This window comes from Patagioenas fasciata, chromosome 17, assembly GCF_037038585.1.
Source record: "Patagioenas fasciata isolate bPatFas1 chromosome 17, bPatFas1.hap1, whole genome shotgun sequence".
NCBI classification, from domain to species: domain Eukaryota; kingdom Metazoa; phylum Chordata; class Aves; order Columbiformes; family Columbidae; genus Patagioenas; species Patagioenas fasciata.
The window spans coordinates 4,973,552-4,996,816 of NC_092536.1; the positions used below are offsets into that span (position 1 = coordinate 4,973,552).

At 41.6% G+C, this 23,265-nt stretch overlaps 1 protein-coding gene across 11 annotated transcripts in view; it reads right to left on the bottom strand.

Annotated features, from left to right (window-relative positions):
- Positions 1-22,966, bottom strand: part of ATXN2 (ataxin 2) — a 50,263-nt gene extending 27,297 nt beyond the window's left edge. For 5 of the 11 annotated variants that reach the window (XM_065851730.2, XM_065851729.2, XM_065851722.2 and 2 more), the window contains exons 1-9: positions 22,711-22,965; positions 15,856-15,892; positions 14,186-14,245; positions 13,424-13,495; positions 13,077-13,227; positions 6,050-6,174; positions 4,691-4,782; positions 1,790-1,987; positions 1,090-1,268 (exon numbers count right to left, since the gene is read on the bottom strand). In XM_065851730.2, coding sequence (XP_065707802.1) covers positions 1,090-1,268; positions 1,790-1,987; positions 4,691-4,782; positions 6,050-6,174; positions 13,077-13,227; positions 13,424-13,495; positions 14,186-14,245; positions 15,856-15,892; positions 22,711-22,832 — 1,036 coding nt within the window. In that variant the 5' untranslated portion in view covers positions 22,833-22,965. Of the gene's footprint in view, positions 1-1,089; positions 1,269-1,789; positions 1,988-4,690; positions 4,783-6,049; positions 6,175-13,076; positions 13,228-13,423; positions 13,496-14,185; positions 14,246-15,855; positions 15,893-22,710 lie in introns of all 11 variants that reach the window. The other 6 variants (XM_065851728.2, XM_065851723.2, XM_065851721.2 and 3 more) reach the window with 2 other exon arrangements.
- Positions 22,967-23,265: the final 299 nt, after the last annotated feature.

Consider the following 23,265-nt stretch of genomic DNA (forward strand, 5'->3'; position numbering starts at 1 on the left):
AGCAATTCTAGGAACTGTATCTTTACAAAAAACAGCGGTGTTCAGTGTCTGAATCCTGACATTTATGCCTTATCAGTTAGCTGAAGTATTAATGTAGTATTTTAGTCTAGGATATAGGGCTCACTGTTTCCAAAACAAAGAAACTGAATTGACAAGCCATTCTGAATATTTTAGGTATATTGATGTTCATTCAGCAGAGTAACAGGATGACAGAAACCACAAATAGTACAAACAAATTTCAGGGTTAGCATTGTTTGGGCAGGACTCAGTTGTACATCCTTTATAGAGCTGACTCTGTATTTGAAAAAGAAGCCTCACTTACCTTCAGATGCTTCTCAGACTTCCTCTCCAGATAGAGGCACTTGAGCATTATATATTTTTCATTTATTCACAGCAATCTCATAGAATAGCATTTTCGACTTATAAAAATAATGCCTCAAAGATAGGCTACTGCTGAAATCCATCTCAAAAAAATGGTGTTTGGTTTATGAAACACCAATTTCTGCTATACACTGCCTAGTGATGCCTGTTTATAAATATTACCTTTGTGTATAGCAGAAAATACTCAAATAGCTCTTTGGAGAGAAGACTTTTGATTCCTTTTCCCCTAACACTTTTCTGACTTTCCCAGCAATGATTTTTTTTCCTTCCACGTCATCATAAAGTCAGTGAGTTGTTTTATTCTTTTTAAAGGGAAACAGAATTGATCCATGCCCTGGAAGGGACGAGTGACGCTGTCTCGGCCTCCCTCTCACGGGGTGTCAGCACCTCACAGAGCTCAGCAGTTGCAATACACAACAGCAATTTTCAATCTTTAAAACCACATACTGCACCATCATCTAAGACAAAGGTGTTTGAGAAGGAAAATAAACGACATTTCTGCTCTGCGAAGCTACGTACAGTGCAAATGTGCGCTGCATTACGAGTAAGCTAAACCCTAATCAAAATCACCACCTCTGTGTTAAATGATGAATGCTAATCTAGCTTACGAAATGCGCCTCCTAAGACCACACCATATGCAGTTTCAACATAATTAGCCAATTGACTGCAATTTTATAAAGCACATACGTTTAGACTTCAGATACTTGCCTCCGTTAACTACTCTTTGATCTGCTCCAGAGTTGGAACTGAATTCTGAAGTATGGGATCCAGACCTTGAAATCGGTGGGCCTGATCCAGACTGGCCCATCCTTGTTGAGTTCTGTCTTCCACTTCCCCAGGACAGGACATCTCTGTTCCTTTGTCCAGGTGGAATGTATTTATTTTCTCTGCAACACAGCAAATTTCTATCAGTGTTAAGACAGAACTGAAAGACAATGAAAAGTACCTGCTCAGATGCTCTGCTGATATTTTCTCTCATTCTCAAATCAAGCTACAGGAAAATTCTAAATACTATCAGATGCTGACCTGACATTCACCTCATGAATTGGTTTTTGATACTGACCACACAGTCCACTTTCTATGAGCCCCCAGACGCTGAACGATTTAGTACTAATGCCTGAAATTCTCCATGAGATACCGAAACCACTGCCCTTTCCTGTAATTTGGTATGAATTTCCCACAGGGACAGATCAGAATGGGGAAGTCTGTTCCACTGCAGAGATAATACAGGGCCAGGCAGAGGTGGCCAAGTTAGCATGAACGCCAAAACCAGCACGTGATTGTTTACACAGGGTTCCTAACCTCATCAGCCCTGCTGAAAAAGCACAGTTTCAATGAGTAAATTGCTCCCGTACCAAAATATGTACTTCATTTAAATGAAAATACTATTCATAGCGTATGCAAGTACCTAGTGTTCACACCATGTCCTTCTCGTTCATTAGCATTTCTCTGAACAGCAGTATATTTTTCTTCTTCTGTTCTTTCATCATTTTCCAAGGCAACCCGAGCTTTGTATTGGGCACTTGATTCAATTTCCTCTGCTAATTGAGTTGCTCTGGCTTCCCGTTTTAAAAACTCTTCTGAATTATCTCTTTCTAATGGCACCCTAAAAGACAATGGAAAGGAAAAGAATCTCTGAAATGCATTCAAAAGCACAAAGGAGCTACAAAAATTACAATTCTAACCAAGTCAGAGTAAAAAAAAAAACCCTTGCTTTTAAGCCAGCAGACTTGCTGTCTTTTTCACTATAACTATGCCAATATTCCTGGACTGGTTTGATACTGTGTGCAAATTCAGTGTCATTTCCCTGCCTGGAGAGCTGAGGTCAGGGTGCAGAGCTTTTCCATATGACTTGCAAGATCCCCCAACCCTAAAGCTACGCAGAAGCTCCAACTTTTAACACGGTTGAGTACATTAGTGATAAAAAGTTTTAGTCCGTTGTTTAGATAGGAAGATATGGTAAGAGACCAAATTTGAATTTCTTTAGCTATTTACACATTCCCAACAGACACAAGAGTCCCCAATATTACTGAAATTAGAGAGTTACATGCTTAAGCTTAATAATTCCAACCACAGAATTTCAGCTCTTCCTGACAAATAACTGCAGAAAGATGAATCCAATACACTAGAGCACAGTATCAGAAACCCAGGATGTATTTGCCATGTCCTAGGACTGCAAACCCATTCATTCCATATATGTATATTAGGTAATCACATACTGCAAAAAGCATACGTAGCTCTCTTAGGAAAGCCACCAAGTATGGATACAATACACGAACAAAGAAACACTGAAAGAGGTAACTGGAGATGAATGGCAGACCTGGCACTCCTTCTGTCCACCCATGGGTTTGCATTTTACCTGTTCTCATTTTTGTTTAGGTAGCAAGTTTTAAAAAACAACTTTGCGCTTTGTCTCCAGTTCTGAGTTCCAAAAGTTGTTTCATCCGACTTTACTTTAGAATAAACTACATAAAAATACAGAACACAGCTGAAGCTTGGACCAGGCTATGCTGGGCATTATACAATCACTACTGCACATATTTTGAATAATATAAAATAGAAGAACAAAGAAAGTGCGTGGAGATACAAGCCAAGTATGAAACAATATATGCGAGGTTACTCAAGTGTTGGTGGCAGAACTAGGAAAACAAGCGGCTTTGCCAAATTCCAAGCCAGTGCTCAGCTACTGCATCACAAGATTTTCCCCACACACATATTTTTGGCCAGTCAAGACATCTATTGGCCTTATCAATGGTAGCTCTGGCTCAAATAAGATATGCATGCATACAATGCATACAAACCTGAAGCCACAGGACCCCCTGTATTAAGCATATGCACAAGAACAGTGAACACCCAATACCTCCTCATTTATTTAAAGTGCTAAAAAAAATGGAGGGATGTATGCAGTAGCACTGATGGCAACCTAAACAAGCAAAAGCATGATTTTACCTTTTCTAACAGGGAAAAGGGTCATTAAAGATGAAAGAAAGGGGATGGGCAAGATGACAGTGTTCAGAACCCTGGTGATGAGAATCATGTCCAGCAGCTGACTGACATTAATTAACGCAGTTCATTTGCCAGAACACAAACTTGTACCTTTATGCAGTTTGACAAACTATACTTGCTAACACTAACTTCTGGGAAGAGAAAACACACAATAAATCCTGTACAATCTTTCAGTTGCACAAAGAAGAATTTAGCGACACTGGTGCTCATCACATACATGGAGAATCAGGAAAGGTTTCCCAGTTTAGCAGACTGATAGGCAAAGAAAGTCATTTCACTAGGAAAACATGGAATTTGTCTCCGGCAATTTAAGGCCACCTCCATGTTTTTAATCTGTTTCCATTAATACCCATAAAGCAGAAAGAAGGAAGACTAAAGTTCAAAAGTACAAAAAGTACTTAAAGCAGCGAAGTATAAAAAAGAACAGCCTCCCAGGATTCAAATGTAAGCCGATTAAGACACTTTGATTATCACCATGTTACAGGTCTACTTTAACAAAATCGTGAAAATAAAACTGTTGAACCAAGAGACCTGTAGACAAGCGCTCCAATCCTACATACAAAAAATCAAAATATTCACTGCAATTCCTTGACATTCAACAAGAAGTTTAGGCTTTGGGGCTTAAAAGAGTGGGAAAACATTAAAGACATTTCACAATGGCTGGTGAACATCTGCAAGTGATTTGTTTTGCAGTTGCAGTTAACATTATAGCTGCAGACTATTGGGAACAGGTCCACACTGCCAAAGTAGCCAGAGCAGGCTTTATATGACTTCTACATTCAAGTTGTTATTATATTGTAACTAGAACTTTAGTTTAGATCTGGACCATTCTGCTAAACAAGTCACCCATAGCATGCGACCCTCCCTTAGTTATGAGCAACATTTCAATATCTACCACATCAATTGTCTCAATAAAATTAGGATTTGGGCAAACTGTTCTGCCAGGTTAAACATGAACCGTAGGGTATAGCAGCTACGTAAAGACAGTTTCACAATCTGGTATTTCCCACTGTATTCATGAAAGATTTTGTAAGAAATAAGCATTATTGCACATATGCCTAAATTCAGAAAATGTTGCAATGGGAATGAACTGTGTCCATTTAAGGGAATATACAATGATTACTACATCTAACTATTCACAGAACGCTGGCAAGGTTTCTTAAGCACTATTCATTCATTGCTTTTTCAGTTATTTGGTTCCACAACCTGAAAAAGTATGAAAAATTATCTTCAGATTATAAAGTTCGTCAAACCAAGGAGAACATTAAATACAAATCTAATAACAAAATATTTTGGAACTTACGTATAAGAAGATAAACTGCTGTCATAAGTTGATACTACACCATAATTTTCTTCATTGTAACGAAACATGTCATTGGGATCCCATCCATTAGACTAGAAGAAAACGATGCTTGTTTTTCAAAATGACACTGGAAACACATTCCCTGAAAACTAAGGGCTGATGGCAGAAGTTAAACCTTTTGCCCTTTTTCTTGGGCCTGTGAATTCACTGTCCAGATAACAACGTTACTGAAGTCACAATTTATTTCAGTGGATTTTGTTCAACAGATGCACAGATTTTACCTTCAAAGGCCAGGTTTTTTGTTTGTGGTGTGTATCCGTGTTGTTATTATGAGGGTTTTTTTAAGTACCATGCCCATTCTGTACTAGAAGATTACTGGTTAGCAAGAAATACACACATGAATGGCTTTTCCAAAAAGTGCAAATTGACACGTCTGGACATTAGAAGCGTCCCTTGCTGTGGCAAGTGCCGAAGCTTTTCAAATGCTCTACTAAAGCAATTATCAGAGAGACACACACCACGGGCAGAGGGCCCCTGTTGATCGGCACCATTTCCTCACTTTAGTAAAATCGCTATTACAGTACTTGAGCACAACGATAAATGTTTTGAATGTTTTATTAAAGCACTGACAGTATTAAGTATTCTAATAAAGCTCAGCTGTACAATATGTACACTAAAATTGACAGGATAACTGTTCTACTCAGACAAAGTTAATGTGCTCCACAGTAACATGACTAAATTCTCCTCTAATCAGTAACATTATCTTCTTTGTTTAACATATTGCAGCCTGAACATCTTACTAAAAAGAAGGCATGGTTGAGTACAAATATAAGGAAACGTCATTTGAGACAATACTCTTCATCAAACGATTCATAATCTGCTGAGGTTGTATCAGTGCTTATTAAGTCATGGGTCAGACTTCCATCAATTCCCCTCATCTTAGCTCAGAGACAGTTAACTAAGTACAATTTCGCCATAATTTCCAAATGCAATGATAGTCAGATGGGAACGCTGCGATTAAACATAAATCACTGCAGTGTATTGCTGAATTTGGAGCCCTTAATAAAAGCTCCTGTTTCAGCCAGTCCCTGAGTTGAGCACGTCCCCTACCACAGCAGCTGCCATTTGTCAATATTTGCCACAAGTGGCATTTGAAATCCAGCTATTCTTATTCAAATTGTAGAAAAGTACTGTGGCAGCTGCTAGCAGAGACTCAACATGCACCCATACAACACAGGCCAGCAATTTTAGTCAAAAAGTTCATTACCAGATTAAAATTAAGGAACGGTTGCAAGGCATGCCCAGAGAAATAGTTTATTTTCTACAGCCTGTCACAGATGATCAAAAAGCATTACTTACAACATCTGTCTCTAACGCCTCCAGTTCCTCAGCAGCGGTGGTCTCTCCTCCATCCCACGGTTCAAGATCCTTTTCCTTGTGTTCACCATTTACTTTAGCACTGATGGCCGAATCGGTAAAAGCATCTACAAGGGAGTGGGGAGGGATGGGGGTGAAATCAATTTAGTTAAGTACAGGAAGACGTACACACTAGTTTATGTGAGGAACAACCAAACGAGCTGAATCACAGGCACATTAAACATCATTCACCTGCTCTTGCAGTTGCAGTATTCAACAGGACTACATTAGAAAGGTGCCTACTTCACACTTCGAATAACTGTGAAAGTACACACTAACTTCTGATATAGCAAAGAATAGCAGTAATTACTCTCAGTTATTTCAAAATATTTTACACAAACTACATTTTGGTGGAAAAAAAAGTCCTCTAAAAACCCAAGACTTGTATAATGTGCTTTTCCAAACAGCCCACACAACTGCACACTAACATGTTATGCAAATATCAAAAAAGCATGAATGCAACACAATCCCATGCCCTAAATGGGCAAGATACAAGTTTCCCTTCAAATATCTGAGTTTCTTGTGTTTCCCCAGCTCCTCGGCACACCAGCATGCACACACACGCCATCCCTCCCTATGCAGTGTAACTCAGTCACCCACCAGCTTGGAGCACCGACAACAGAGATGTTTCCATTCCTGCAAGAGCCTTTTTAAGCAGCAGCATATCCGAATCACACAGCAAGATTCAGAAACTCTCTACCTCTTGTTCTCAATGACATATGAAAATAAATAACTTGCAAGGGTCTGCTGTTGTTTATAAAAATGGATGTAAAAAAATAACTATAATAAGCTTTTATTTTCACTTGTTTCATTCAAGCCCGACTTAAGAAGGAATACTACTAGAATAGTAAAGTGCTGTAAAAAAGGTACAAAGCCATTCATCAAGGAAGCCAAGCTTTTACAGTTGTGAGCAACTGGATCTCAGAGCTGCCCAACTTAAACAGAAGGATCTTTAAAAAATAAAATAAGCTTGTTACAAGCTTGTAAATAAACAAATAAGCCTAAAAAACTAAGTCTTCAACCTAGAATTTCCTATTATCATTCTACTGATAAAATAAGGAGCAAACATTTCAGATCTTTAGAAAAAATGAGATCAAACCACCAGGCAGTGCCAGATATGGAAGAATGTGGCTTAAATTAACTCTTGGCAAGATCTGAAATCTTACTAAGAAAAACGAACTTTAAAACCATCATTAAAAGAATCTGCAACATATGAAGCTGGCCACTGACGTTACAGTTTTTAAACAATCACTGAAGATTTTTTAAAGAGAGACTGCTGATATAGCTTATTATTCTTCCCGTTTTACCCAATTTCACAGTTAAGTTCTGCACATATATTGGTGGGATCTATCACAGAAGTGGCCCGTGCTGGCAGCATCCAGCGCTATCTCAGGAAATGTTCACTCAATTCATACACAAAGACCAACGGAAGTAAGGGTAAGCAATTAAGCATTGTTAATAAGCTTATATGAAACAAAACGTTATAGAAGATGTATGAAAAATCAGAGAAGTTTATTAGCTAAACATTCATTTCAAATACAAAAGAAGCAGTAAAATAAGAAAAGGAAGCCAAATGAAGGAAAAATGCCTAACGAAGGCTCCTGTGAAACCACAAAAACCTGCATCAGTCGAGATGTCACGGCGCCACCAAAGCTGCGACAGCACTCGCGCAGTTGGACGTTAACGTTTCCAAGCGACATTATATTTTAGCTCAACACTAAATGCGATGACTTTAGTGGGCACGTTCTGGGGTTACTCGTCAACTGTTCTGCAAGAGTCATTGTATGACTGGTTCTACCTATGAGGTGCTGCAAAATTTCAGTTGTTGCATTTTCAAACAGTTCGGAATAGGTAAAAATCAAGGGTGAGAAACAGAAGTCATCAACTAACTGCAAGATACTCTAAATGGGTCTGTGAAGTTACGCATGCATGTTTTATAGTGCCAGAAATGTGCGAGCAAAGATATTAAGTTTCCGTTATATATTATGGTAACAGAAGCATTATGAAAGGCAAGATGCAGAAACATAGAGTGACTGCCAAAAAGTTACCTGTTTCTGAAGGAACTACAACAGATATGGAGAGAGAAAAAATGGGAAGACATCAGATATAAATACAGGTGGATTTTTTTCACATTATATGGCTGAATTTCTAGCAAAGCTAAACTCTTTCAGTCCCTCTCACAAGCATTCAAACTGATTGTACACCTCCATTGCAAAGATCATTTCCATAGTAAAACCTCAGCAATGTTCCCACCAGCCCCATGTATTTCCCCATTTTTGCTCCACAAAAAACCCCTCCAAATAGCCTACAGATTTCTAAGGTATGGCAACTTGAAAGAAAACATCTCTCAGTTTCCCTTCACCCAAACAGCTTTAAAAATATTCTATAACACCAGATACGTTGAAGTGTCATCTGAAAGTACATAGTAACACAGTGCTACCTTGATCCACAGTTAATAGTAAGTAAAACCCACATTTATCAGGGCAGCAAAAGGCACTTGTGTTAGGAAAACCTACATTTCCCTTATCAACACCCCGCAGCTAACGCTGCCATAACCCGGTCAGACCAGAGCTGCTTCTGTGCTGAACACCATCGATTCTGTGTTTTGTGTTTGATCCTCTCAGATTGGACATTTTACACCAAATGCAATCTGGAGGCTGCTTACATCCCTCAGGAAACTGAAATTTCCTTCTACATTACTTCACTGGGAGTAGAGGGTACTCTTCTCCAGTGAGATGAGATTAGTATGAGTTAGGAGGCCTGCTGACAGGACCTGAGGGAGGTAATTGTCTGTATTTCAGAAGGGTGGCTCCTTAATTTCTATTAAATTACATCAGATGAACTCCATGCACAATTGTGCCATTTTGGATACTGTGAATAAAATACTAGCTTAGCAAGATTCATCTACTCAACCCACTAATTTTCTTATTTAAAAAGCCACAGAAACATCGAGCAGAGTGCTGTCAAAAATTATTATGATACAGATGAACCAGGGGGAAAAATAAAGTCAACAAGTCAAAATCATCAGTATCTACCAAATGCTACAGATCGGAGTGAGACGTACACAGCCAGTGCTAAGCTTCCCAGTAGAACCCAGTATGTGATGGGGTACAGGAAGTTTCATTGCTCTTTATTTGTCTCTCACTTTAGAATGGAAGTCACAAGTGGGACTGTGCTTCTCTACAGCTCGAAGAAAATCTGGAGTTCGGAGAAATTCAAGCTGCAAAGGCAGAGTCCTAGTCAGGAAACAGGGTCTCATGAGCATTCAGGTGAAGTTCAAATGTAGCAGAACGGCACCTCAAGGCACAGATCACTATTTTCCCAGAACAACCAGTGAGGCAGGCACATAGCACACCCAGATTAAAGATGTGGTAAGTCAAACAAGACTTCACCAAAATTAATGACCAACAAAATTGAGAACATATGTAAAAAAATGAAGAAATAAATTCTACAAATAACTTGTTTCCAAAATAAAAATACTTCTTTTATGATTACTAGCAAAGCAGAAGCTAAAACGTGAACTGCTGTGGCAAGTGGCGACTGGCAGAGTAATAACAGAGAAGATACTGAGTGCACAAGCTCAGTCTCCTCCTATCTGTGAGCTGCTGAATGAGCAATTCACATGACACCTTCACATGGCTACATTTCTATTCAATTCATTTTCTACATGGTAAAACCCCAGCTAAAGATCAAATGAAAACTGGTCAAACAAAGAGCTTGAGCTGTAACACTCAATTAGCCTCCACTGCCTCTGTACCTGCTTCATGTGACATCTCCTAAGTAAAGACGTTTGATATCAAAGACCTCACTTCTTGTTCTAAAGCCCAAGGACAATTCTATGCAACAGAAATTTACCTTAAGTAAAGGCAAATTAAATATACACATTCTGAGAAAAACTCGGCTTGGGCAAATTCTTCAAGTATGTGCTATTAAATGACTTTAAAAATTGCCAGAATAGAGTAATGAAGAGTCCAGGTTTAATTAATTTCAGTGACCAACATGCTTGTTTTCACAAAAATATTTTCAGCTACTAATGGTAAAAAGCACAAACATGTAATTAAGTGCAACTCTGCAGTTCAAATGCTACAAAACCAGTTGGCATTACGCGCCAAAGGTGTCCGTGCTGCACCCTGCAAGCTTTGATCAAGTTTAGCAGAGCCCAAGGTAAACTGAGGTTCCATCTTAAACAGTTCAACGGTAAACTCTCATTTGTTTTCTAACTACTTACTACTGATTTGAAACATTAAAACCAGTTACCACCAGCTTTACAGAGCCAATATTTCCTTCTTTTGTTCATAATATGCCAACTGCTATTCCCCTTGCAACACTTTCTCTGGAAGGATGCCACTTTTGGTGCTAATTCAAGGAAAAACCTAAATAGCCAATTCTCTTCTGACTTTTTTCATTACATTTGTGATATTTTTCTCAGAACACAGTAAAAGTCCCAAAAAACCAATGAAAACATTGTAGAAGCCTTTTACTTTAACAGTAGTTATGATGTTGAATTGTCTTGTCTTTAAAGAGAAGCCAAGAAAGAAGGCAACTCTGAAGCCTTACTCAAATTTGAATCATATGCAAACCAGGACTGCCGAGTGTTTAGGACAACAGAAAACAAACCCCTGCTAGAAGCTGGTTCAGTGGAACACAGAAGGAACACTCCCTCTTATTTCAGTCATGTAGCCTCAGTAATTTAGCAACTACAAGATCCAAGCACTTCACCTTGGCCTCAGAAGGCGAAGCAGAAAGACGTTATCGGCCAACGTACACCAAGGACTTCAACTTGCACATCAGAGCGGATTTTTAGCGCCCAATTTCCAGTGCCAGATGCACAGTGTCTGCGCCTCTTTAAATGCAGACAGGATAGATTGAAAGGGGGATGATGGATATAATACAATTTCACCTGAGTTTTCCAATGCAGGTTTCATTCATCAGCCTGCCTGTACTGCAGAAAGCCCCAATTCCACAGTGAGAGACCCTCAGGTGACTCCATTCCTCCTGAAGCCTAACAGCAATCTACATGAGTACAAAGGTCTGTGCAGACTGACAAGACTTGCAAATAAGGGCCAAAGAAGAACAGACAGATTTCTTTTTTAAACGTAAGTTGTTAGAAATATCTACGCAGACCTGTTTTCTTCTCCCAACCCTTCCAATTTCTACAATCTGGGCAGGCACTGCACTTTCTCCACTGGTACGTCTAAAGGTGCAACGTCACACTTGGCACGAGCAAATCTATGACTGCTCCTTCCCAACGGGGCAGTTTCACCCACCCCAAGCCTACGCTGTCATTACCTCCCCTGCCCTCGCACTACTGATGCAGCCGCAGGATGAATTATCAGCTCACTGCTCCAAAGCTGCACAAGCGTGATAGCAACCAAAGGTGCCTGGCAGACTGTTCAGATGGTTCTTTCAGACACAGCTGTTTTTGCACTCAACTGAAAGGAGAAATCCATCCCATTCCCCTTCTCCCCACCTGCTGTTCTTTTCCAGCACTCTCCCAGTCTCTTCTGCCCAACCTGGTCAGACAATGCAGGGAACGTCTCTGCTATTCCAGTCTAGGTCAGAAGATCAAGTCCCATAGTCAGGAGCACCATTTGTGCTCCGCCAGCTCAGCAGAGAAGCAAATGACAGAATAAAAACCCACAGAACTCCAGATACTTACACTGAACCAGGAAATCAGGGGGCACTAAAATTTCCAAAACAGTATCTTTTGCAAAAATTTAAGTTTGCTTCGAGGCTGCCTCAAAAGTCCAGTAGTCTCCTAAGGGGTAGGAGAAACTACAGAGACCCCAAACAACCCTACTCCAGGTAAGCCTCTCCTATGACAACAAAGTGCTCGTCTTTGTTGGGCTACGTTTTTAAACAAGTGAGAGCTGCCTTTCCAACCAAATATGTCCAAATTGCCTGCTAACTTGCCTGTGAAAGGCAAAAAACATTGAGGGCTAAGCAAGTTAAAAATATTTGCTCCTGGGTAAGTGCAACAGTGTCAAACTTATCTGGCCGGGCACCAGACAGTGACCATTCCCAGCACAGGAGTTCACACTCGTTTTGTGCTGTGAATCACACAGGCTTATCTGACTCTACGAAGGTTTAGGTTTATTTTTCAGAACAAAAGGCCAGTAGTTCCTGCAGGCATGTTCATACACTTCCATTGTTTTGAATCCTCTCTTATTTTATTTCCCAAGAAGTAGAAAGCCCTTCATTGCTCTAATTTGCAGGTGTGATCCAAGACTGACTTAAACTTTCAAGTGTTCTTTCAAGATAACACATTTTTGACACAAAATGGAAAGCAGATTAATTTACCCACTACAAGTTATCGAGTTTTGCAGCCTTCCAGTTTATCTTGCTCCAAGTCTCTACAGCTTTATTTCAGCTCTCCTCTCCAGCTACTTAAGAGATTTAGATTCAAAGACATTCCACCTAATAAAGCAAACTGAGCGACTGCTCAACCTGAAGCACTCATTTTCTTCTAGAAAACTTCCACTGAGTAATTATTCCTAGAAGTAGTAGTATATTCTTCATCCAATTTGCTTAAAATCTGTAAGGATTGGGTAATGGAGGATCCAGTTTGCCTTTACGTTAAAGTGACGTCCATAGTAGACCCAATATAAAGCAGCTCTTGTTTAATTTACATTTAAAGTCCCATCCAGAACCTAGAACTTATCTGCATTTCAATGCTACATTTGCTCTGACATTATGCATCTTCTTCTGAGAAAAGCAAATTCCTTAAAGCAACAAGCCTCTCACTCTTCAGCTTTAAATCAGGCAGGAGAATACGTATGTACAAACACAAGGTGAAAAGATATAGGTCTCATTAAATGTCCACCTGTCCCTACACATCTCTAAGTCACGGCTACATGGGAATAAAGCATGGGCATTACAACCACTTAGCTCCCAGTGACAGTTGCGCATCAACCTGAAAATGTGCATACACGGCACAGAAAGCTATAAATAACTTTAAAAACAAGTATACCTCTTCTCGCATAATTGGTATCCATATCCTTAAAATGCACCATAACAAAATCTGAAGACTTGAACAAGATACTCTCCAGTATGTCTTCACGTTTTGGCCCCAAACTGGATTCTGCGGTTTTCCGATGAGCAGCATCAAGCACTAGATCACACTATTAGAGATATAAAAATAATACACTAACTTAATGCACAATAAGCTACTCGATCACTTCACATACTTGCAAAACACAGACATCTACAATAGTCTGCAGAAATGAATCATAATAAATATTCCCATTTTAAGCAAACATTGATTATTCAGTATTAGGACCTTTTAAAAGAGGGAAGAGTATAAATGGAAAATATTACCTTAGGACTGTAGGTTTTAAAAACTCCTTCATATATACCACCATTTTTCACCTGTACTTCACATTTGGATCCCTAGAATGCAAGAAAAATGAAAAAAACAGCTTTCTAACAGCCTCACAAATGACACTTGACTCATTTTCTCCAAGATTCATTTCTTACTTAAGTGCAAATGTGTAAAACTACAGCTCAGTTTTTTTACAAATCTACTCATTCAACATTTGCCTATTTACAAATACGCCACTGTGTTCTGCAGATGCAAACAGCTGGATGTGTATCAAAATTTATTCTGAAGGGATTTAAAGATACACACAGAAGCATATTTAGTATTCACAAGACTCTTCAACAAATTCTGTGCACATGTGTGGGTACAACTAAGGATGAAGTCTTGGCCTGGACTCTAGCAGATGGGGGACAGTCTGCCTTATTTAATTTTGGCATGTCAAGACTTGCCTTAAAATGTGGGGAGAAAGGCACATGGGCTCATTTTATTTATCTATAATCTCTCTAAAGACAGAAAATTCAAAGTATGACCAAAGTATGCACCTAAAGAAATTTGCTATACCTCTGCAAATGGTATCTGAACCTTTCCAAGCCAAAAATACAAAACAGCTACTCCTGTGATTCTTTACATTTCAATTTTGGCAAAAGATGCCTACTGTTAAAGTTTAATATTCACCCAGTAATATTACAATTAGTGGACTAGTTAACAATTCTGTGTCACTACAGAAATGGTTCAGGCTCCTTCCAAATATGAAGACTTACAACAACTGACGTAAGTATGTGAACCATTCTCATGTTTGCATAGATGCCATCGAAAGAAATCTGAAAAACAAAAAAAAAGTCATGAATATATGAGAAACACTCGTAACAATTCAAAACGCTAGTGCGTCAAAAATAATGCAGGCTTTCATCAGTACATACTAGTTCTTAGAAACACTGGTCCAAAATCTTAGTCAATATACATAGAACTTAGGTCACATAAGAATTCCAGAGGACTCTTAGCCTTTCTCTGATCATTAAGGATCTGAACACCTTTCCAAACAAGATAAGCATTACAAAGTGCCCCTAACGTCACTCAAGAAGGAAATTCTGCTGGTTGAGGGAAGCCTGCGTGCAGACTCCTAACGGAAAAAGCCCTGCTAACATCCCTCACTGGTTCAAGAACCATCAAAAGGATCAGGTACTTCACCAGGTGCTTTCAGGGCCTGCTGAACTACATCTTTTCATCTAACACACCTGATTACACGCATTAACAGAAGCTAAAGTTGTCAAATTGTAGTGCCAAAGAGGTACAAAATCCATCTAAAAATTAGTCAAGAGTAATCCACTGTGGTATCAGAAGCTGAGATCCTCCAGTGGAGCTGACCGAGCACCAGTGGGGTTGCTGGATTACACACTCACATAGGTACACATGAAACGGTGAGGATGTCTGTGCAACAACTTCTATCTCCCTGTCTACCTCATGCTTGTGAAACAAGAGATGGTTAAACATGCAAAGACCTCACCATATTTTGAGCTTTTTAACTGACAGCATATCTTTCAAACTGCCAGCTACACCATCCACTTAATCTTGCACGTTAGCCACCTTCCTGGTCTGAAAAGCTGTGTTTAAGGACACTCTTATGCTCAACACATAAAGACTAACACTTGCATGATGTCTAGTGTTTGCATATGACCTTTTTCACCATCCCTCCTCAAAGCTTCTTTATTTTTACTGAAGAGTCTTGATATCTTCAATAAACATTTATGTGAGTAAACTGTAGTCCTTTGAAACCTCCCTACTTTTACCCCATTCCCCAAAATTAGTCATCCTGGAAAACCAGGCCAATAACCAATTAGTAAATATTTGGTCAGTGCAGTTCAAAGATCCACTCTTTAAATCGAGATCCACATATTTAGCTTTGATAAAATTATGTTCTACAAGTCAAGCAACACCTATACTTTAATAATACAAAGCCTTGACAGTAACTAAGGCTATACATTCAGGTTACTGATAATTCTGGGTTAGATATTTTATAGTAAAGCTAAACAAAAGTATTATTTTTATTTACACAGACGCTGTCTTACTGTCATCTCCTTAAGGGAGAAGTCTATGTCAAAGTCTTCAGAGAAGAAACAATTCAAAAGCATTGCCTTAAGTTAAATGTTATCCGTATCTACAACTATAACTGCAAGAAAATGCAATTATTTACATCGGCATAGTCAAAAGTTTAAGTGACCCCTCCCCCTTCCAGAAGACTTACATGAATGCAAGATGCTACATCTTTAGAAAAGCATATCTCAGTTTAAAATATTCATCAAGGTATCAAAAGGAAAAAATTGAGAGAATATTCCAGTATCTGCTATTCTTACACTGGTACTTGGATTCACTGTTCGTAAGTTGTTTCCTGAGATCTAGGAAGCAGTACAATGAGGATAAAACATGAACTTACTGTAGGCTGAGGCGGTCCTTTGCCACTGCTGCGACCTCTGCAATTAAATACATACATGGGATTTGATTAGAAAAACTGATGAAACTGGTTGATTTCTTAACAAGTAAGAATTCAAAAACCCATCTTAATTTAGTGTTGAGAATGGAATCAGAGAAAACCAACATTCTCCTAGAGCAGAACTGAACAACTACAGGGCCCATCGCATACACTCTCCAAATTACTGACCTGCAAGCCAGTAATACTGGTTACTAGGCAAGAGGGTTACCAACAATAAGAGGATAAAATGAGGAAAATACTAAGCCTATGTCATTATAAAAGTCCAAAAATATTATATTTTAAGCAGAATCCTGTTACCAAAGCAAATTCCAAAACTTACTGGCACACAAACCCAAACCCCACTCTCAGCAGAGTCTCTTCTTTAAGACTAGAGGTTCAGCGCATCGGCACCGTCCATCTCATTAAGGGCCACCCAACTAACAAACCCACACCGCAAGCTGCAGAGGAGCCCAGACCGTGAAGCCTGACCCATAGAGCTGGCTTCTCACTACCATCCAAGGGAAACTCATTCTGTCCATCCTCTCAAAAACACTAACTCCTTTTAATGCAAATCTGTCCATGTGTAGCACTTGGGATACTTCAAGAAGCTTTTAAATTAACCTGTATGCTCTTAATACTCTGCAAACTCAGCTGTAAGTCTGTGCCCTCTGCCTCAGACATCCCAGTCCCAACAGCCTCCCTGCACTGCTGTGCCTTATTTCAAAGCTATTGCCTTGTATCAAGAAGTCCTAGTTTCAAGTACTTCTCATAGTGATTTAGATTTGTATTACACCAACTTCAGGACTGCACACTGTAATGTGAGGTAAAATGAAGTCTTCTGTTCTACTAAAAAAAAAAAAAATCAATTTTTTAAATAGACCCACCTTACAGATGCGCAACCATTTAATTAAAAGAGGCCCAAAGAATCGTGTCTACGTTTCAAAATATCCAAACAACATTGTAATCTAAATCCGACTGAATGTCAGCTGCATGCAATTGCTTTTGAAAACACTACGCTGTGGTTGAACGCAACCTTGCTCTCAAAACAACATGCCCTTCTAAATAGGGCTGCTGAGTTAGTCATGAAAGCAAAGGAACTTCTCCCAATGAACATACATAGCCCTCCAATAAATTCTGCAGAAATAAGCAAGTCCATCAGAGAGCCATGAAAGGCCTCAATGAGGAAAAAATGAAAAAACAACAAACTATCACCTGACTTGTTTAAGAAAACAAGAGTCTGACACAGAACCAGTCTCACACCGCATCACGCACACCGATGACATTTGCCGATTGGCAATAACTGCACATTTCGATGTCTAGCTGACATTTTCAGAATACTTGCAGCGTACTAATGTCCTGAAAAAACCCTAATGCAAATAGCCTTTATTTAATTACCTATCAGGCTTAACTTTCCATAAGGTAGCTTCAAAGAACTTCAGGCTTGCTCTGGAGACAAGCATCACCATTTACCAAATGTGTCATTTGTCACATGGCTGCCTATAGCCCTTGCTGAACAAGGAACATAATTTTTGCATAATATTCAGACAAATGATCCTCTTCTTTCTGAAAGTGATTTCACACAATGTGAAATAAAATGGAGGTATAGTCCAGTTCTCTTTTTTTTTCCTTTTATTACAATCCGAAGTGTCAACACCATGGTCTTTCACAAAATGTGATCATTCTGACCATTTTTGTTCCCTCTGTTGGTCTCAAAGACTTAAGAAGATACACCTTCCTACGTCAGCTATAGAAATGGGCAAAAGGGAAAGAGTTTGGTGACTTTGAAATCGAAAGCGCTCCCATTTTTAGTGACAAGTATTCTTAGAATTTAAATAACTGGGTTGCTAGACTGGTCAGAAAGTCTGGAGTGTTCCCTTTAAGCATCAACCTAAGTGTTGTAGACTTTCCATCTCTTACCACACTTCCAAAATTACTGTTTCTATCCACATGTCTTTAAGAAACAATCTGATTGTGCGCATCCACATTGGCAAGAGGTCCTAAGTTCTACCTCAGACCAAGAGTTAAGCCAACTGCAGAAATTCTATGTGCTATTTCATCTAAGTTATCTTTATAGACCTGACCTCTTGTTTTTCAGCTATAACTGTTAAATACAAACCATTAGAGAAAAGGAAAGACATTCACCAAGATGAAAAATGACAGATATTCACCAATTGTGCCAATGCTATGATTCAATCAAAACCGTGTGTATCTTCTGCTAAAACCAGGGCCACCAACTTGAGGTTTATACTCCAGTAGGTGAAGGCTCAGGTTCAAACCTCTGACACATCTTTGATGCATCATATGGAAAAAATAACAGGACCTTTATGAAAGCAGAAAGGAGATGGTCTGTGACAGGAGTTTACCACCAGTTAAAACAGGAGAGTAACACTACAAAATGGGGGTGAGGAAAACTAGAAGGGTCAGTAGCAATTCACCATTGCTACCTAAAACCACGCCTTGATTACAGTAAGTATGGTAAAGAAAAAAATGTATTTTGTATTGCAGAAACATGGTTAAGGATAAGCCTGGAAAAGGCACAGCAGTTTGGCAAATTCAATTTGTAAACCTTTTCCTTTGGGGTAGCAAAGTCACAAAGGCAGAAAAACGCTGCACCAGACAAAGTAATGACCAAGCAATTCAACTTAGTAGCCAACTCCTGGCAGTTACACCTTGAGTCAAAGTCTCCATAAGTGTTTCATCCCAAACACTGCCTAATAAACATGTTTCCTCAGCAGTAACTTGCAAATTTTTTTTCTATTTTTTATGAGCATTTACTATCCTATTCCTCAGCATCCCTTGCCTCCCACCCTAATGTTTACACGCCAAGTAGAGCATTTGTATAAGTAAAACAAGGTCACACATTTATATTTTTCCAGTTAAGTGAAAACTAATGTAAGGGACACGAGTCTTTCCAGGATGTGAAAGTAAGTCTGGGATTTTCTCTCCAGCAGCATCTTCCCTTTGAGACTAAGAAACAAATGCAACCATCCTGCAATTAATGTCTGGAGCAGAACTGCAACTACGGACTGTTGAATTTAGCAGAGTGAATAGATGTTTCTGGAGCACTGGTTGACATTACTACAGCTCTGAAAACAACTTTACATGATACTCCAAAGAACTTTCATTACAACTGCAGAGAGCTGGTAAATTCTTCTACAGGAAAAATCAGAAGCACCAAGTGCAGTATTTGTCTGTATAAGTCAAATAAATCAAAGCTGTCAAGTTAAGATTACATGGGAGGTCCAGGAGCATTGTTTTCTGCAGTTTCTTTTCCCCCATACTGACACCAATAATGTCAGCTCCTGTCTTCTTACAAGATGACAACTTCTGTAGCATCTGAATATGTCACTAACCTGACTCAAGTCTGACCCGGTGCACACCTGCGACCTGTTGATAGGCTTAGTTTTGGAAGAACTTTCTTCATATATGTTGCCACAAATCAGCTTTTAAATTAAAACTCACTCAAAAGTGAGTATATAATATCACACTAAGGAGCATTAACAGCAATAAGGGAAGAGACCTACAGGTTGTCCATTCATGTTGCTCAGCAGTTTAGCGCAGTTGCATTAAATCCAACACAAAGATGTTAGAACAAACTAGAAAAACTCTGAATGGCGCATGTGACCAAAACTCCAGAACGGTCACTTCCAGTGCACCAGAGCATCCCAGCACTCAGCATTCCCCACTACTTCTGTCTGAACAGAACCGACACCTCTCTTCTATCCTTTACCTAAGCCTTTAGTTGGGCTAATAAAAAACGTTAAGGAAATAGGAAAATAAGGATAGGCAAGAAGCGTTGAGTCTCAAAAGCAAACTATGCAACACGGGATCATTTCAGTTTTAATTTCTTGATGGACAAAGCCATTTATAAAAGACAGTAACTTACAGTATTCCTAAGGGACTCCCCAAGTCCAGTTAGGCAAGAAGTTACCAGATAAAAATGAAAAAGACCTTCTGTCATAATTGTAACTAGACTCATAACCATCCAAAACCTGAGTCTGGGGTGTTTTCCCTTCAAACAAAACAACAATGGGAAAAAATTGATAACCAAAAAGGATGCAGTGCTTGCAGGAATGCTAGGGCAGATGCAGCTTTCAATCACAGACAGCTAACCTTCCTGTGTTTGGCTAAGGGCAAAACAGAACTAAAACACAAAAAGCAGATATTAGGTAATGTTTTGCCCAGCACAGCAGAGCAGGTTTGTGTCTGAGGTCCATGTTTTCTGCAGCTGCAGTTCAACATACTGTTGGCATCACCCCTACAGCCCCATTTCTCAGCTGCCATTTTGCACGTGCAGTTGCTATTAAACAAATGTAGCGTTTTACTTATTGCCCCTTTATAAAAGAAAAAAGTATTAATCCTTCTTGTTTGTTCTTCTTGAGCATCTTTAAAGATACCTTCATTTGTGATGCTTCCTCTTATGTAAAAGAAATTAATAATATCATGAAAACAAATCCTACAATGTCCTTTGTTCACATGAGATTTTACCTTTCCTAATACAAAATACATATACCCATCATTATGAAACCACAGAAACAAACACAGCGAGCAAAGCTGACCTTACCCGCACTATCAGACCTACAAGGACCAGGTGCTCAGCCCAATTATGTCTTACAGTAATGAACACACAGCAGAAAATTAGTGCCAGGACAGTTAACTATCAATGAGCTTGCCACCCAAAGCTAAGCTTTTATAAGCAACTTAGCTATGAAAAAGTAACATTCTTTTGTATCTCAGGAAGATAAGAGAGAATGCAAGTGGTGCAGGGAAATGAGCTGCTAGGACGAAACCTTGGCATAAATGGAAATGTTCCAGTTTCTATTAAATAACATAATGCTTCAAACTGAAAACAAGATGTAGGCCTGCTAAAAAAACAATTTGATTTTTCAAACAGAAAAGCCACTCAGCTTTCCATTTGTGTGAACGGATTTGCAGCATGGACCAACTCTGAATCTGTACTCCCAAAAAGACAAGACTTTTCTTTAGGGCAGCCAAGGGAGAAGTTCTCTGAAGGTGCTCCATGGGGCTCCATCAGCCCAGGGATTGGGATTTTACTGACCCTTCACTCAGAAATAACTTGAAAAACTGATTAACAAAAAAGAGATACGAACACCTCTGGGGGAACATGTCAGTTGTTTGGCAGCCCCACTAGAACTCCCTAAGGTAGGGAGTTCTGAAGTGGAATTTATCCAACAAAACTGGAAAGGCAACGCTGGTAGGAGAAATCCAATGGCTTTAATCTTTAAATTCGGGAAACTTAAGCTTGCATCCCCTAATCTACACAGTCCAGCACTCACCATCATACTGAATTTTAAAAAATAAAGCTGTAGGTTTTGTTGCCCTTCACGTTAACCTCTACAGTGCCACTGTGTGTTGGCAGGGACAACTGTTTAGGCAAAGCACAGTAAACGTCATTTTCAACCTATACAGACATACGTAAAGAACTATTAAATCGTTGCAATGAAGTCCTGATATATTATTGTTGTTATTTATTTCATCCTTTTCAACCCTACGCAAGCTTTTCCATTTCCAGTTCCACAAACTGGTAACAAAGTAAAATTCTATTTCCAGTGATGTACAACAATGGGACCACTGTAAATTCTGTTTTATTGCCAATACACACAACTGACCAAGAATAAAAGTCACGTTAAAGAACAAAATAAATAAAACTTGAAACTGCTGTAACTATGACCTTCAAAACTGTTACCGTCCTGCTTTGATTGTTGGTTATGACCCCCACAGCACTGGAAAAATTGGTAACAAAAGTTGTGGGGTGTTTTGGTTGTTTGTTTTGGGTTTTTTTGCCCCCCAAATATGTATGTATTTGTAGAGCTAATGCTCTCTGAGCAGGATCAATCAATCTTCCCGAGGCAGCAGGGGACAGTGGGGCCTCCGCAGCGAGCGTGGGGAGGGGGAGATGCAGGAGGAGGAGATGCGGGAGGGGGTTGTGAACCTGCTGCAAACCCCCGGCTCCTCGCCCCAAAAATCTCTGAAAAAAGGCGAAGCTGTGCTTCAAACCACCCTCCACCGCCGAGGCCTGAGCGCTCCTGCGGCCTCCCTTCCCGCGAGAATTTTATTGCGATTTCAATTTTATATATATATATATATATTTATAAAATGTATTTTTAAATAAAAAATAACCGGCGGTGAGCCGAAGGCGCTGCACCGCAAGCGGCCTCTGCCGACTTCCACAACGCTGCCCCCTCCCCCGCCGGGGACGAAGCCGCCGGCCCCGCGGCCGCCGCCATCGCGGCCGCTCCGTTCCCGCCGCCACCGGCCCCCCGCGCACGTGCGGCCGCCGGTTGCGGCCCCTCGGCCCCGCCACCCCCCGCCTCCCCCCCACTCCGCCGCCTCCTCAGCAGGCGGGTCACGTTGGCCCGAGGGAAGCGGCGCCCCCCGCCCCCGCCGCAGGCCCCGCCAGGCCGCAGGGGGCTTCGCCCGCCGCGGTTAATTCCAGTTCCCGCCGTGCCCTCCGCCGTCCCCGGCCGCCTGAAGGGCACCGGCCGCGGCCTGGCCTCGCGGCCTCTCCCCGGCGGCACTGCGGAACCGGCGGGCCCCTCGGCGGGCCTGCGTGTGCCCCGCCCGCCGCCATGCCGGCTCCCGCCCCGCCGGGCGGAGCCCCCCGCGCCGGGCCGGGCCGCGCTCCCCGCCATGCAGCAGGCCCCGCTCCCCCTCCCGGCCGCGCCGCCGCCCATGGAGGCCGGTGCGGGGGGGGGGGGAGGGGGGCGAAGGGGGAGGGGGAGCGGCGCCCGCGCCCGGCTCCCCACGGCGGGGCCAAGGCCAAGGCCGGGATCGGCCCAGCCGCCGCCGCGCACCCACCTGCCCATGTTCTGCCTCCCGCCGCTCGCGGCTGACGGGAGGCCGGGGCCGCCGCCGCCGCCGGGGGGCTTGCGGTTGTTGCCAGCGGCCTGCGCCGCCGCCGCCGCTTGCTTGAGGGACATGACGAGGGGAGAGGGCCGGGGCTGCGCGCCGGGGCTGGGCGAGGGCCGGTCCGCGGGGCCTCGCTGCGCTGGCGGGGCCGGGGCGCCGCTGAGCTCGGCCGGTTGCTCCCAAACAGTGCGAGCGGGGCGGAGGGAGCGAGCGCGGCGCGGAAGGATCCACGGAGGAAGGAGGGGGGGAGGAGGAAGGCCGGACCGGGCCGGCGGCTGAGGGGAACGGCGGGGCTGAGGGACACGGCAGTCTCCCCCGCCGCCTCTCGGGTACCCCCGCGGCGGCTGCGGGGTAGCGAGGGAGCGGGGGGCGGCGAGGCGGAGACGCGGAGCGGGCGGCAGGCGCGGACTCTTTACGGGAAGTCGGAGGGCGCCGCGGCGGTGCTGCGGCAGGTGAAGGGGCGGAGGCGGAGAGGGGAGGGGGACACGTGAGGCGGTGGCGCGG